The sequence below is a fragment of the Panthera uncia genome, chromosome B1 (genome assembly GCF_023721935.1).
Source record: "Panthera uncia isolate 11264 chromosome B1, Puncia_PCG_1.0, whole genome shotgun sequence".
NCBI classification, from domain to species: Eukaryota; Metazoa; Chordata; class Mammalia; order Carnivora; family Felidae; genus Panthera; species Panthera uncia.
In genome coordinates, this window is record NC_064811.1 from 33,228,657 (window position 1) to 33,244,376 (window position 15,720).

Here is a 15,720-nt window from a genome sequence, read left to right on the forward strand (position 1 = left end):
TGGAAAGGGTGGTAGAACAAGATACCCCATCCCTAATCCTAGTTTTTTATGGTTCCATGTTGTGGTTGTTTTCTTTTCAATTTTTATTTAAGTTCTAACTAGTTAACATATATGGTACAGTTGGTTTCAGGTATAGAATTTAGTGATTCATCACTTACATATAACACCTAGTGCTCATCACAAGTGCCCACCTTAATACCCATAACCCATTTAGCCCATCCCTTCACCCACCTTCCCTCCAGCAACCCTCAGTTTGTTCTCTATAGTTAAGAATCTGTTTTAGGGTTTGCTTCTCTCTCTTTTTTGTTTTCTATGTTCATCTGTTTTGTTTCTTAAATTTCACATATGAGTGAAATCATGTGGTATTTGTCTTTCTCTGACTGACTTATATTTTGCTTAGCATAATACCCTGTAGCTCCATTCATGTCATTGCAAATGGCAAGATTTAATTCTTTTTTATGGCTGAATAATATTCCATTGCATATACATATATACACATGTATATGCATATATGCATCTATTTGCATATTCAAATATATATGTATATATATATATGTATACACACACACAAATATATATATATCACTTCTTCTTTATCCATTCATCAGTCAATGGACGTTTGGATTCTTTCCATAGTTTGGCTATTTTGATAATGCTGCTATAAACATGAGGGTACACGTACCCCTTAAAATCTGTATTCTTGTATTCTTTGGGTAAATACCTAGTAGTACAATTGCTGGATCCTGGGGTAGCTCTATTTTTAACTTTCTAAGGAACCTCCATACTGTTGTCCAGAGTAGCTGCACCAGTTTGCATTAGCACCAGCAGTGCAGGAGGGTTCCCCTTTGTCCGCATCCTTGCCAACATCTGTTGTTTCCTGTGTTGTTAATTTTAGCCATTTTGACAGGTGTGAGGTGGTATCTCATCATGGCTTTGATTTGTAATTCCCTGATGTTGAGTGATGTCAAACATCTTTTCGTGTGTCTGGTAGCCATCTGGATGTCTTCCTTGGAAAAAATGTCTATTCATATCTTCTGCCCATTTCTTTTTTAAATTTTTTTTTTTTCAACATTTTTTTTTTATTTATTTTTGGGACAGAGAGAGACAGAGCATGAACGGGGGAGGGGCAGAGAGAGAGGGAGACACAGAATCGGAAACAGGCTCCAGGCTCCGAGCCATCAGCCCAGAGCCTGATGCGGGGCTCGAACTCACGGACCGCGAGATCGTGACCTGGCTGAAGTCGGACGCTTAACCGACTGCGCCACCCAGGCGCCCCTCTTCTGCCCATTTCTTAACTGGAGTATTTATTTTTGAGGTGTTGAGCTTGATAAATTCTTTATAGATTTTGCGTACTAATCCTTTATCAGATATGTCATTTGTCAATATCTTCTCCCATTCCATAGGCTGCCTTTTAGTTTTGTTGATTGTTTCCTTTGCTGTGCAGAAGCTTTTTTATCTTGATGAAGTACCAAAGTTTGTTTTTGCTTTTGTTTCCCTTGCTTCCAGTGATATATCTAATAAGAAGCCAGTAAGGCTGAGGTCAATGAGGTTATTGCCTGTATTCTCTAGGATTTTGATGGTTTCACGTCTCACATTTAGGTGTTTCATCCATTTTGAATTTATTTTTGTGTATGGTAGAGAAAGTGGCCTGGTTTCTTTTGCATGTTGCTGTCCAGTTTTCCCAACGCCATTTACTGAAGAGATTTTTTTCCATTGGATATTCTTTCCTGCTTTGTCAAAGATTAGTTGACCATATAGTTGTGAGTCCATTTCTGGGTTTTCTATTCTGTTCCATTGATCTATGTACCTGTTTTTGTGCCAGTACCATACTGTTTTAATGACTACTGTCTTGTGACTTTGTCATATAGCTTGAAGTCTAGAATTGTGCTGCCTCCAGCTTTGCTTTGCTTTTTCAGATTGCTTTGCTATTCAGGGTCTTTTGGGGTTCCCAACAAATTTTAGGATTTTTTTGTTCTAGCTCTGTGAAAACTGCTGGTGCTATTTTGATAGGGATTGCATTAAATGTGTAGATTGCTTTGGGTAGTTATAGGCTTTTTAACAATATTTGTTCTTCCAATCCATGAGCATGGAATGTTTTTCCATTTCTTTGTGTCATTTTCAATTTCTTTCATAAATATTCTATATAGTGTACAAAGTACAGATCTTTTACCTCTTTGGTTAGGTTTATTCCTAGGTATCTTATGGTTTCTGATGCAATTATGAATGGGATCAATTCATTGATTTCTCTTTCTGCTGCTTCATTATTGGCGTATAGAAATGCAACAGATTTCTGTACATTGATTTTATATCCTGCAACTTTGCTGAATTCACGTATAAGTTCTAGCAATATTTTGGTGGAGTCTTTTGGGTTTTCTACATAGAATGTCATGTCATCTCCAAATAGTGAAAGTTTGACTACTTCCTTACCAATTTGGATGCCTTTTATTTCTTTTTGTTCTCTGATTGCTGAGGGTAGGACTTCTAGTACTATGTTAAATAACAACGGTGAGGGTGGACATCCCTGTCTTGTTCCTGACCATAGAGGGAAAGCTCTCAGTTTTTCCCCATTGAGGTTGATACTAGCTGTGAGTCTTCCATATATATTTTATTTTCATTACATAATGATTTTGTATTTGGTGATACCAGCTTCCTTTCCCTGGCATTTACTTCTCTGAAATATTCTTCCAAAATGTTAGTGGCTAGTCTTACTAGTTTTGCCAAAAAAAGATTTAAATAATTTTATTGTTTCCCTCATTCTACACACACATAAACAGCATCTATCTATATTGTATAATTATAGGAGGGCCTTGATATTCTTTTATTTTTTTTTATTTTTAGAGAGACAGAGCATGAGCAGGGGAGAGGCAGAGAGAGAGAGAGAGAGAGAGAGAGAGAGAGAGCAGGCCCCAGGCTGCAAGCTGTCAGCACAGAGCCCAACGCGGGGCTCAAACCGTGAGATCATGACCTGAGCCGAAATCAAGAGTCTGACACTTAACTGACTGAGCCACCCAGGGGCCCCAAGGCCTTGACATGCTTGAAGTGAAGATTCTAGAGGCCTCTCACATGAAGGAAACTCTATGAAAACATAATAAAAATAGAGAGGAAGAACCTAGAGGAGAGTCAAAAGAAGGGACATCTTACACCTTTCTTCCAGAATGGGAAGAATGACAAGATGGGCTCTGTGGATTTTGGGGGTCTAATAAGTAGCACTCCTCCTTTACACTTGAATTTGGTCCCACTGAGAGAGGAAAAAAATATAGATGTTTGGGGACATAGTTTTAGATCTCTAGCCAAGTGGCTTGCAAATCCTTTACTATTGAGTCAGAGACTTCTCATCTAATCTATGACACAGCTGAAGAAGTGTAGACCTTTCTATTGCACTTCCTGCTGACACATGGCAGAAAATCTTTCCCTAGGGAAGGCCCTTCCTTATTGAAAACATGAAGAATGGAGGTTAAGAGTTCTCTTCAACAGACTGAAGAGAATAGGCTTTAATCAGTGGGGGACAAGGAATAGTTCAAGTTAGTGTGCTGAACTAGATAGGATAGGCAAGGTTTACAGTCTTCAAGTAAATCCTGGTAACTCAAATTAGTCATTAACAATGTGTTTTGTATAGCCATTCTGGTTTGTTATAAGAGGAAGATGAAGAAAGGCAGGCTAATGTTTTGGTAATGAGCCTGCACTTTGGTGCCAGACTGGGACCAAATCCCTGGGTTTGAATCCCTGATTTGCTACTTGCTGTGTGACTGTGACATCCTACTTACCCATTCTTTGTCTCATTTCTTAATCTATAAAACAGGGATAATGATGACACCTAATTCATAGGGTTGTTATGAGAGTTAATTGAATACCAAATGGAGCACTTAGAGCAAGGTGTAGCACATAGAAAGCACTATCTAAAATATACAGTTACCACTAATGTTGATATTACTATATGCGAATGTTACGTAAATTGTAGATATACAAAAGTAATGCATTCTGCACCATATCAAAGGCAGCCCAACGATGTTATCAGTTTTGACAAGACCCCCCCAAAGGATAAATGCAATGTTGGCAAAATCATCATTATTTTTTACATTCTGCCTCTCCTATTTCTTAGGAGCTAAGCGTCTCCATTGCTCAAAATTCTATAGCCTGTTGAGGTCTGTAGTCTCAGAACCCCTTTATTCTTATGATGACCAGATTTTCTGTGACAAAAATGTGGACCCGTGCTGAGAATCTCTGAAGTGGTTAGGAACTGGTTTGCTAGTACTTTAGGGTGCAAATGAAACCTTATTTTCCTTATAAGTGAAATGGGGATATTGCCTTGTATAATACAGCCATAATTGGTGGCTCAAATATGGATTAGGACTCCCAAAGGATTTCCTATGAAAATTGGAGTCTATGCTCCCATTAGTCACTTCTTTTTTAGTTTTCCCATCCCCTAAATAAAAACTGAAATTCAGAAGTGTAGTGTGCCTATATAGTAGGTTTTCCATGAATGTTGAATGAATTGAAGCTAGCTAGCCTAGCTTTCTGCTCAACTGATTAAAACATTTATGGGGCACCTGGGTGGCTCAGTCGGATGAGCGTTCGACTTTGGTTCAGGTCATGAACTCACAGTTTGTGAGTTTGAGCCCCGCGTTGGGCTCTATGCTGACAGCTTGGAGCCTGCGGCCTGCTTTGGATTCTGTGTCTCCCTCTCTGCCCCTCCCCTACTCACGCTCTGCCTCTCTCTCTCTCTCAAAAGTAAATAAACATTAAAAATTTAGAGAAAAATTGTTACATGGTCCATATATAGTTTTAAGTAGTCGTAACAAAAGGAACACTCATGCACACTGTGGAGGTTTTTCAATATGTCTACTTGTTTCCCTTTAGTACCTTTGCGGTTATCTCTCGGCCTGAATGTCTCTTCTCCCAGATCTTTCCATGGCTAACTCTTTGTCATTTGGGTCTTAGATTAAATGTCATCAGTGTCTTCCCTAGTGAGTCCTACCAAATATTTCAGTAAGAAATAAGACCAATCTAACACAAACTCTTTGAAAGAGGAAGAGGGAACACTTCCCACCTGCTTTACAAGGCCAACATAACCTGGGTACCGACATTGACAAGGACATTATAAGAAAAGAAATGATAGACCAATATCCCTCATAAACATAAACATAGAATAAAACTAAATAAAATTTTAGCAAATTGAATCCAGCAACATATAAAAAGGATGCAATATTTAAAATAGATCCTCTTAAATGTTTCTCAAAAGACGTAAATTAAAGGTTGGAATTCCTTTATTACTACTTTAGGTATTCAGATAATGCTCCTTTGACTAGGATATCACGTGACGCCTGGGTCCTAAGGGTCCTGGATTCATAAATACGACAAATATTCATCATGTCATTATAATTTGGGTCTTTGTCAAGAATTGAGATATATTTTAATTATGAAAGTAAAAGTAGTTGGTGACACTGTATAAAGTGTATTTTTTTAATGTTTATTTATTTTGAGGGAGAGAGCGCCTGCGTGCATGTGCATGCACGTGAGTGAGGGAGGGGTGGAGAGAGAGGAAGAGAGAGAATCCCAAGCAGGCTCTGTGCTGTCAGATGTGGGGCTTGATCTCACAAACTGTGAGATCATGACCTGAACCAAAACCAAGAGTCAGATGCTTCACCGACCAAGCTACCCAGGTGCCCCTAAAGTGTATTTTGATTCCAAAGCTTTCATTTTCAGTTTTGGTATTCTCAGTAACAGACATTTTCCTTGTCTTGCAGTTCAAGATATTTTGGAAGCTATATTAATAGACAGCTGTATCTTCCCAAGTACCACAATAGTAAGTAGACAACTTTTATATAATTAGCTGTCTCATGATTGTTATTTAGAAAGTATTAAAAAGCCTTTAGATTTAAATCCAACTAGTTTGTTTATTGCTGAGACCTTCAGAACACATCCTGAACTCTCTCCTACTTCTTTTTTTTTTTTTTAATTTTTTAACGTTTATTTATTTTTGAGACAGAGAGAGACATAGCATGAACGGGGGAGGGGCAGAGAGAGAGGGAGACACAGAATCGGAAGCAGGCTCCAGGCTCCAGGCTCTGAGCCATCAGCCCAGAGCCTGACGCGGGGCTCGAACTCACAGACCGCGAGATCGTGACCTGAGCTGAAGTCAGACGTTTAACCGACTGAGCCACCCAGGCGCCCCACTCTCTCCTACTTCTAATACTGATTGTAGTCCTTTCATTGTGATGAACATACCAAATATTGTCTCTTTAAAATGGTTTATTTTTTTATTGTTTTTTTTTCTATTTGCAAGTTCTCTACCAATACAACCAGGCTATGTAAAAATAGTCATATTTCTGTTCTCTCATGAAAACATAGTGGAATGGAAAATATTACTATAGATGTTGTTTGTATACTTTTCTTTATGTGTGTTTCCCCCTGGTAGCCAGATCATTTGAGCAGTCTTATTATTGTGATGCTGTATGATTTTCAAGATAGAAAATTTGAAGCTCGTTTCCTTTCTGATAATGAAGAACCCATAGCAGAAGTTCAAGAAGTAGAGAACCTTCTTAACAGGTAATTGTAAAAGTGCAAAGGATGTTTTCTATGAAATAATTATTAGTATTTTCATTGGTATACGGTATGATGTGTAGATAAGTTTCAGAAATTTATGGAGAAAATATATAAAAGTTCATGTGTCTTGAGTTCCTTTACAAACAGCCTTGAACAGGTTAAACATTCTGTTTAAAATCAAGTTGTTTTTGAAAGCTTGAACTGTAAGATCCAACTTGTAAGTATTTGGAAAATCATGAAAAATTCCTAGTAATGTTTTAGCACATACATAAATTAAACTTCATTTGAAACACCTATTATTTATTTACTTACCTTTGTTTACAGCTCTTTAAAAAAAAATCTAACGTGTATCAAATGAGAAAATTCCACTACTTGGGCAAATTAAAAAAAAAAAAAAAGCTTCAACATAGTTAAGAAAAACAAACAAGTTTTAAATTTAAATTTGTTTTCTTTTTAGCCTAAACATTGGCAGAAACCTACCATGGGGATAAAAATAGTACCTACCTAAAAAGGTCGTTCGGAAAATTAATTAAACAAATGCATGCAAAATGCTTAGCTTAGAGCCACACACAGGGTAGATGGTCAATAAATGTTAAGTGCTACTGTGGTTAGGGCTTTTGTTATCATGTTGTTGAACCTTAATGGAAAGCAGAATATAGCAACAACAACAATCTTGTAGGAAGATTTTTACCTAGTAAATAATCTGAAACAGTTATCAGTAGGATATCTGATTTTATATTGTTATGGGAAATCCAAGCAGTTTCATTTAAATTATTGAAGGCTGAGACCAGAGGATTAAGAACGGTGTAATAATAATAGCTTACATTTACTGAGCACTTAATATGTGTCAATCACTGTTGTAAGGAGCTCTTGTTAATAACAACACACGAGGAGGATACTGTTAGCAACCTGTATTTTGACACATGGAAAAACTGAGGCATAGACAGGTTACAGGAACCTACCTATTGCTATAGATCGGAGAAGGGAGTAGCCAGATTCAAATTCAGGAAGGTGGATTCCAGAGTCCAAGTGTTAACGATTTATATGCTACTACTCCTTCCACTTAGGATAGTGAGGTTTGGTTGATGTACTCTGGAAGATTAAAGATAAGACACAGTCATATCTCATGTCAGATGTAGCCATAAGAAATTTTAAGACAGCAAACAGCAAGAGCATTCAGAGGTACATGCCCTCTGTGTTAGATAAGTAAGATCTCACCCCTGTTTACTGTGTGGGTTTTTGGGTAACCACCTCACTGCCCATCCCACTAGTGGGTAACCTGCCTCCAACCACAGGTGTCCGAGATGGGTACAAGTACATCAGAGAAAAATTGGTGGGGCAATATGCCATGGGACAGGCTCAAAGTTTCAGGTTTGCTGAGCTTCTCTCAGTTTCTGTTTGACTTAGCAGGACTCGGGAGACATTGATGGAAGCCCCATCTTAGTCTCGGTGAGCCTAATGAGAGCTGAGTTTAGCCTGGGTCAGCCAGGAAAGCCATAGGGCTCTAACCAAGTAAGAAAGACCAGACTATGCTTTCAGCAGCTGCAGACTTTTAGCTGAATGCTGGCAAGACAGGTATGAATAGGACAAGCAAAGACCGTGACTCAGGAGGCCAGAGGAACCAGAAGATCCTACTGTCTAAGGATTCCTGATTCCCCAGACTTTTCCCTTTCCCCATCATACCATGCTACTCCTGCCTTGACACATACCGGTTACATTCTTGTCAGTGCAATAGTGTTTCCCCTTACACAAACCAATAAAGGCTTATATAATGCAAATCTTACTCACAAATTGATCGGTTTACCAAATTAACCAATTCATAGTATATTTAATTCATAATATGCTATAGGAGAAATGCATGTATAGTGATTGAATTGCAGAGAATAGTAGAGCAGTATACATGTATAAAGATACCACCAGAGTGTTTTAATCAAGAGTCTCAGCTTTCAAGTAACAGAAGCCATCTTCAGTTAGTTTGAGCAAAAATGATAAAGATACTGGGATGTATCATATAAGTCAAAGACTCAGAAAGAGAATGAAATCAGGAATTGGAAAGATTAGGACTTTCTTTATCTCTGCTTTTTAATCTTTTTATTATTGTTACTTTTTAATTTACATCCAAGTTAGTTAGCATATAGTGCAACAATGATTTCAGGAGTAGATTCCTTGATGTCCCTTACCCCTTTAGCCCATCCCCCCTTCCACAACCCCTCCAGTAACCCTCTGTTTGTTCTCCATATTTAAGAGTCTCTTATGTTTTGTCCCCCTCCCTGTTTTTATATTATTTTTGTCTTCCTTCCTTTATGTTCATCTGTTTTGTTTCTTAAATTCCACATAGGAGTGAAGTCACATGATATTTGTCTTTCTCTGACTAATTTCGCTTAGCATAATACCCTCTAGTTCCATCCAGGTAGTTGCAAATGGAAAGATTTCATTCTTTTTGATTGCCGAGTAATACTCCATTGTGTGTGTGTGTGTGTGTGTGTGTGTGTGTGTGTGTGTGCATATACACAATATATATATACCACGTCTTCTTTATCCGTTCATCCATCGATGGACATTTGGACTCTTTCCATACTTTGGCTATTGTTGATAGTGATGTTATAAACATGGGGGTGCATGTGTCCCTTTGAAACAGCATACTTGTATCCCTTGGATAAATACCTAATAGTGCAATTGCTGGGTCGTAGGGTAGTTCTGTTTTTAGTTTTTTGAGGAACCTCCATACTGTTTTCCAGAGTGGCTGCACCAGTTTGTATTCCCATCAGCAGTGCAAAAGAGATCCTCTTTCTCTGCATACTCGCCAACATTTGTCCTTGCCTGAGTTGTTAATGTTAGCCATTCTGACAGGGTGAGTTGGTGTCTCCTTGTGGTTTTGATTTGTATTTCCCTGATGATGAGTGATGTTGAGCATTTTTTCATGTGTCGGTTGGCCATCTGGATGTCTTCGTTGGAGAAGTGTCTATTCATGTCTTTTGCTTATTTCATCACTGGATTATTTGTTTTTTGGGTGTGGTGTTTGTTCTTTATAGATTTTGGATACTAACCCTTTATCTGATATGTTATTTGCAAATATCTTCTCCCATTCTGTCGGTTGCCTTTTAGTTTTGCTGATTGTTTCCTTCTCTGTGCAGAAGTTTTTTATCTTGATGAGGTTCCAATAGTTCATTTTTGCTTTTGTTTCCCTTGCCTCTGGAGACATGTTGAGTAAGAAGTTGCTGCGGCCAAGGTCAAAGAGGTTTTTGCCTGCTTTCTCCTTGAGGATTTTGATGGTTTCCTGTCTTACCTTTAGGTCTTTCATCCATTTTGAGTTTATTTTTGTGTATGGTGTAAGAAAGTGGTCCAGGTTCATTTTTCTGCGTGTTGCTGTCCAGTTTTCCCAGCACCACTTGCTGAAGAGACTGTCTTTATTCCATTGGATATTCTTTCCTGCTTTGTCAAAGACTGGTTGGCCATACATTTGTAGGTCCATTTCTGGGTTTCTATTCTGTTCCGTTGATTTGAGTGTCTGTTTTTGTGCCAGTAGCAGAATGTCTTGATGAGTACAGCTTTGTAATACAGCTTGAAGTCCTTTTAATCTTTTTATCTCTGCTTCTCTCTTAGTATCTGCTTCATTCTCTTTTTCTCTTCCTATCTGCCTCTGTGCTTCTCTAGTCTACATGGAAAAAGCCCTACTCTTGCACCCCAGTTCCTGAGCTTACATGTTACAGCTGTCTTGTAGTATCTTCATGTAGACTAACTTATTTTATCATCTCCATACACCAATTCTAAATTCTAGCTCCCCCAGGAATTTGATTGGCTCCATGTGGTTCAGGTGCCTTCCTTTGAGCCAATCCCCCGTAGCCAATAGAGTGGGATTCTGAACTCAGACAGGACATTGACCTGTAGCTCAACCTCTGTAGATCTTCTGGGGTTTAGGGCTGGGTGCTGTTTTCCCCAGGGAAGTAGAATCATTGTCAGCTTAAAATGTACCTTACTAAGTTTCTACTGAGGGGATAAAAACTAATTTTAGGAGGTGAGAGAGGAAGTAATTATTTAGCAAGAAACTGAATAAGAATGATTTCTTTCTTATGAAAATTCTGCTTGATCTTTGTTGTTAAATCTCTACCAGAGATCCTTGTGTTTTATATTCTATGTACCAACTTGTATCTTTTCCTTCATTTATTCATGGCTTTGGAGATATAATCCAAGATGACACGTATTATCATTTTTGACATATGCAAAGTCCTTATGAACTCCTTCCTTGTATAAAATCAATTATGTTTTTAATACTATGTGCACGGGTTAAATAAAAAGATACCACAACCTCTTCCTTTCTTATTTCCCATGCCCTCACACTAGCCCAAAAATCTTCCTGCCAAATAATTTGTTGGACTTTTGTGAGGCAGAATTGGAGAATGAGCAGTGAAAGACTAGAGAGGCAGCAGCAGGGGAAAGAGTTAGTAGTCTATCCTCCCAAACCACCCAAAACTACTCATCCTGAAATCTTCCACATTACATTCAGGTGCCAACATCTGCCTAGACACATCCTTGATTCTTCTTTCCTCCCCATCCCTGTGCCCATACCATACCTAATGCTGTAACTCCATTTGGAAAACATGCTTCATGATCTACTTCTTTCCTTTTCCACGACTACATTGCAATTTTCCAAGCCACCAGCTTACTACACTAGCTTCATCATTGATTTCCCTGCCTATAACTCATTCCTTCCCGCAATCTGTTCTCCATGGCAGGTAGAGTGATATTTTTTAAATATAAATTATTTGGTCATGAGAGAGTATCTTGGGTTAGACTTACTGTAAACAACTAGAAAACTGGACAAAATATATGAGGCAAAGATTTTGGCCATTAGACAAGAAGCAGCACAGAAACTTTATCCCTGAGAAAATGAGACCAAATGAGGTAAGCATTAGAACAGTCCTGGCTTTATGCCTCAAGGTACTTTCCAACTGAAGTACAGGAAGGGAGATCCCAAGAGGAAAACGGTAGTCTCACTAGGAAAACAGAGATCAGAATTTTGGAAGGTTGGATGATCATTTGTCTTTCCTTCTTTATTCTATTAAAGTGGTAAGGTAATTTATATTGAATGATTTGTGAATGTTAAAACCAATCAGGCACTTAGGGGATAAATTACATTTGCTCAGATATATCCCTTTTCTTGTCTTCCCCAATTCTTTCATTCCCAGTTTCTCATTTGCCAAAATACTCCCTGAATACTTGTTCATGGGTTTGTTTAAAAAAAATTTTTTTTTAAGTTTTTAAAAATTTACTTAAGCAATCTCTACACCCCATGTGGGACCTGAATTCACAACCCTGAGATCAAGAGTTGCATGCTCTTCTGACTGAGCCAGCCAGGCACCCCTGTTCATGGGTTTTTATATCTCATATTCTTTCCACACCTTCTTTGCAAATTCTTAGGCTATTTCACTTAATTAGTGAATATTCTGAAACAGTTGTCAGTATGATGTCTGATTTTATATTCATAGGGGAAATTCAGGCAATTGACTGAATTATTTTTGGCATTAAGAAAATATTCAATTAATATTTAAAGGGAAACAGATAAACACAATACACAAAAATAAATTTGGAATGGATTAAAGACTTGAATGTAAGAACAGAAACCATAAAACTCCTAGAATAAAACATAGGCGGTAAGCTCTTTGGCTTATCAGCAATATTTGTTTGGACCAGTCTTCTCAGGCAAGGGTAACAAAAACTAAAGCAAATAAACAAAAGCCAAAGTAAATAAAAGCTTTTTCACAGAGAAAGAAATCATCAATAAAAAGGCAAGCTACTAAATGGGAGAAGATATTTGCAAATCACACATCCAATAAGAGGTTAATGTCAAAAATATATAAAGAACTTACACAACTTAATATAAAAAAAATACAACTGATTTAAAAAAGTGGAAAGGGCTTGAACAGACATTTTTCCGAAAGAAGGCAAACAGATGGCCAACAGGCACATGAAAAGATGTTCAACAGCCTACTCATCAGAGAAATGTAATTCAAAACCATCATGAGATGCCTGACACCTGTCAGATTGGGAATTATCAAAAAGACAAAAAATAACAAGTGTTGGCAAGGATGTGGAGAAAAGGGAATCCTTATATGCTCTTGGTGGGAATGTAAATTAGTGCAGCCACTATGTAAAACACTGTGAAGGGTCCTCAAAAAATAAAAATAGAACTACTATATGATCCAGCAATTCCAATTCTGGATCTTTACCCAAAGAAAATGAAAACACCAATTCAAAGAGACGTGCTCCCTTGTATTCATGGCAGCATTATTTACAGTAGCCAAGATATGGAAGTAATAGATGAATGAAGATGTAAGATATATATATATATATATATATATATATATATATCTTACACACACATATATAATGTGAGCTCAGCCATATATATTATATATATATATATATATATATATATATATATATATATATAGATAAAGTCATCCATAAAAAAGAATGAAGTCTTGGGGCACCTGGGTGGCTCAGTTGAACCACCCAGATGAATGAAGTCCAACTTGATTTTGGCTCAGGTCATGATCCCAGGGTCATGGGATAGAGCCCCACGTAGGGCTCCACACTGAGCATGGAGCCTGCCTAAGATTCTCTTTTTCTCCCTCTGCCCCTCTCCCCTGCTTGCGTGCACTCTCTTTCTCAAATAAGTTAAAAAAAAGAATGAAGTATTGCCATTTGCAACTACATGAATGGACCTAGAGGGTATTATGCTAAGTGAAATAAATAAAAGACAAATACCATATGATTTCACTTATATGTGGAATCTAAAATTTAAAACAAGTGAACACACAAACAAAAAACAAAAATAGACTTATAGATACAGAAAACAAAATATCGGTTACCAGAGGAGGGATTGGGGTGACCAAAATGGGTGAAGGGGATTAAGAAATATAAACTTCCAGTTATAAAATAAATAAGTCACGGGGATATAATATATAGCATAGGGAATATAGTCAATAATATTCTAATAACTTTGGTGACAGATAACTAGACTTAACATGGGGATCATTTCATAATGTCAAATGATATATACCTGAAACTAATAGGATATTGTATGTCATGTATACATCAATTAAAAAATAATAAGTAAAGAAATTGAAGGAAAATGGTGTATTAGGATTCTGTTCTGCCAACTGATAGATAGTACCCCAACTCAAACAAGATTTGGCAAAATAAAGAATTTATTATAAGGTATTTCATGAAGGATTGAACATTGAAATGGCAGAAAGGGCAGTGATGTGGCTATGCTTCTACTCAGTCCTGTGACTTAAATATCATCAGGATCCTCTTTGACTGTAGTCACTGCTCTGTGTGCTTTGGCTTCATTCTTTTCTCTTTCTTTGTTCCTGGATTGGGAAACTTGGCTGCTGACAACTCAGGAGCTTTACATCTTACAGCACCAAACACTAGAAAGACTGGCTTGATTCTCTCTTGCTACATCCAAAAATTGCTTGACCCTGCCTTGAGTCAAGGGCCCACCCTCTGCCAATCAGCTGTGGCCAAGGAGACTGAGTCACTTAGGGACACCTTCCAAGAAAATTGTATGACTAGAAGGAGGAAAGGAACATTTTCAGGAGAGGGGGATTTCTATTCCCAGAAGGAAAGCAGCAGCCCTTAGAGTGCAAACCAGTAGGTTTCTACTATAAAAGGAAACATTGATATGCTAAATGTGTCTGCTAAGGGCAAGAACTTCCCATTAACTAGGTATAATCATAGCCCCACCGTGATCAGCTGCTAGTCAGAATAACATTCCCTGACTTAGGAAAAGCAACACAAAAACATATAGGAAATATGCCTTTTCTCACCTGTGTGGTTGTGACAGAGACATGATATTCCTAAAATATAGGCTTTTCATTGTTACTTTATTCTTAGCAAATTGCATTTCTCCACTACATCATGAATCATCACTGACTTATTCAAAATAACCCACATGGTTTCTTATGAAAAATAAGAGAATAAAACCTATTATAAGCAAGTGATTTGGATATTTTCTTTTGTATTTATGTATTATCTAAATATATTAGAACATATTTCTGTTTACCTTCTATCCATTTTTTCTCTTAATTATGTTTTTCCAGTGGTCTATAGGAATAAATATGAAAATGGTATACCCCCCTTTTTTTTTCTGAAAAATACTGCAACTCCTTTATTATATTTAGAAATCCAATAAACCTCTAATTACATAAAATAATTAATGGAAACATTGAGGATAATTCTTTTTGCCATTATTATTAGATTTAAAGTTTTTTGGGACATACTGTATTAGGTATTATTTGATATTGTATGTGTTTATTTCATGTGAGGCCTAGGATACTGTTATCTTCCTTTAGAGGCAGCCTATACTTTTGCTACTGGAAGGCTGCAACTAGACCTGGGGCACTAACAAACCCAGGTGACTTCGTATTCTGGGGTTGAAATGATTGGAAGCTGGGCTTCATTCCTTGTGAAGACCAGTTATTCCTTTTTACTTTATTCCTGGGGTTGTCTTTTGGCGACCCAGTTCAAAGCCTGAGGACATTGTCAAAGCCCCCCTCCCATAAAGTTGGCATGCCTCAGATTTCCATTTTTGTTCCCTATGGCCAATGAGTTGTCTTTAGCTCTGTGTATCTCTCAACTTCTCAGGCACGTATTTCAGAATTGGCAGATACTTTTTCATATATGATGCTTCTTCTACTTGGAACACTGGACAGCTTGTCTCACATACCCCCTCATCCCTTATTCCTGGCTAACTCCTACTTATACCCTTATGGCTTAGCCTAAATATGATTCCTGGGAAACTTTCCTTGACTCCCCTTGAGTCACCATAGTATCCTGCCTTCCTTTGTCATAAATACTTATGACATTGAAAATTAGTTGCTTTGTCTCCCCTTACCAGACTCTACATTTTGTGATATCAGGAACAGTGTCTTCCTTGCTTATCCCTATGTTTCTGGGACATAAAACAGTACCTGGAATATAGTAAGGAAGAAAATATTTGTTCATGAATTAATTGATATTTCTCTATTCTTTTTTTTTTTTTTTTAAATTTTTAACGTTTTATTTATTTTTGAGACACGGAGAGACAGAGTATGAACAGGGGAGGGTCAGAGAGAGGGAGACACAGAATCTGAAACAGGCTCCAGGCTCTGAGCTGTCAGCACAGAGTCC

General features: G+C 37.6%; 1 protein-coding gene across 2 annotated transcripts in view; it reads left to right on the forward strand.

The window, feature by feature from the left end:
* The window catches only part of NSUN7 (NOP2/Sun RNA methyltransferase family member 7), a 52,250-nt gene that overhangs the window by 4,913 nt on the left and 31,617 nt on the right, over positions 1-15,720 (forward strand). For both annotated transcript variants that reach the window (XM_049631945.1, XM_049631946.1), the window contains exons 3-4: positions 5,745-5,803; positions 6,416-6,546. In XM_049631945.1, the coding sequence (XP_049487902.1) occupies positions 5,745-5,803; positions 6,416-6,546 (190 nt within the window). The remainder of the gene's footprint in view (positions 1-5,744; positions 5,804-6,415; positions 6,547-15,720) is intronic.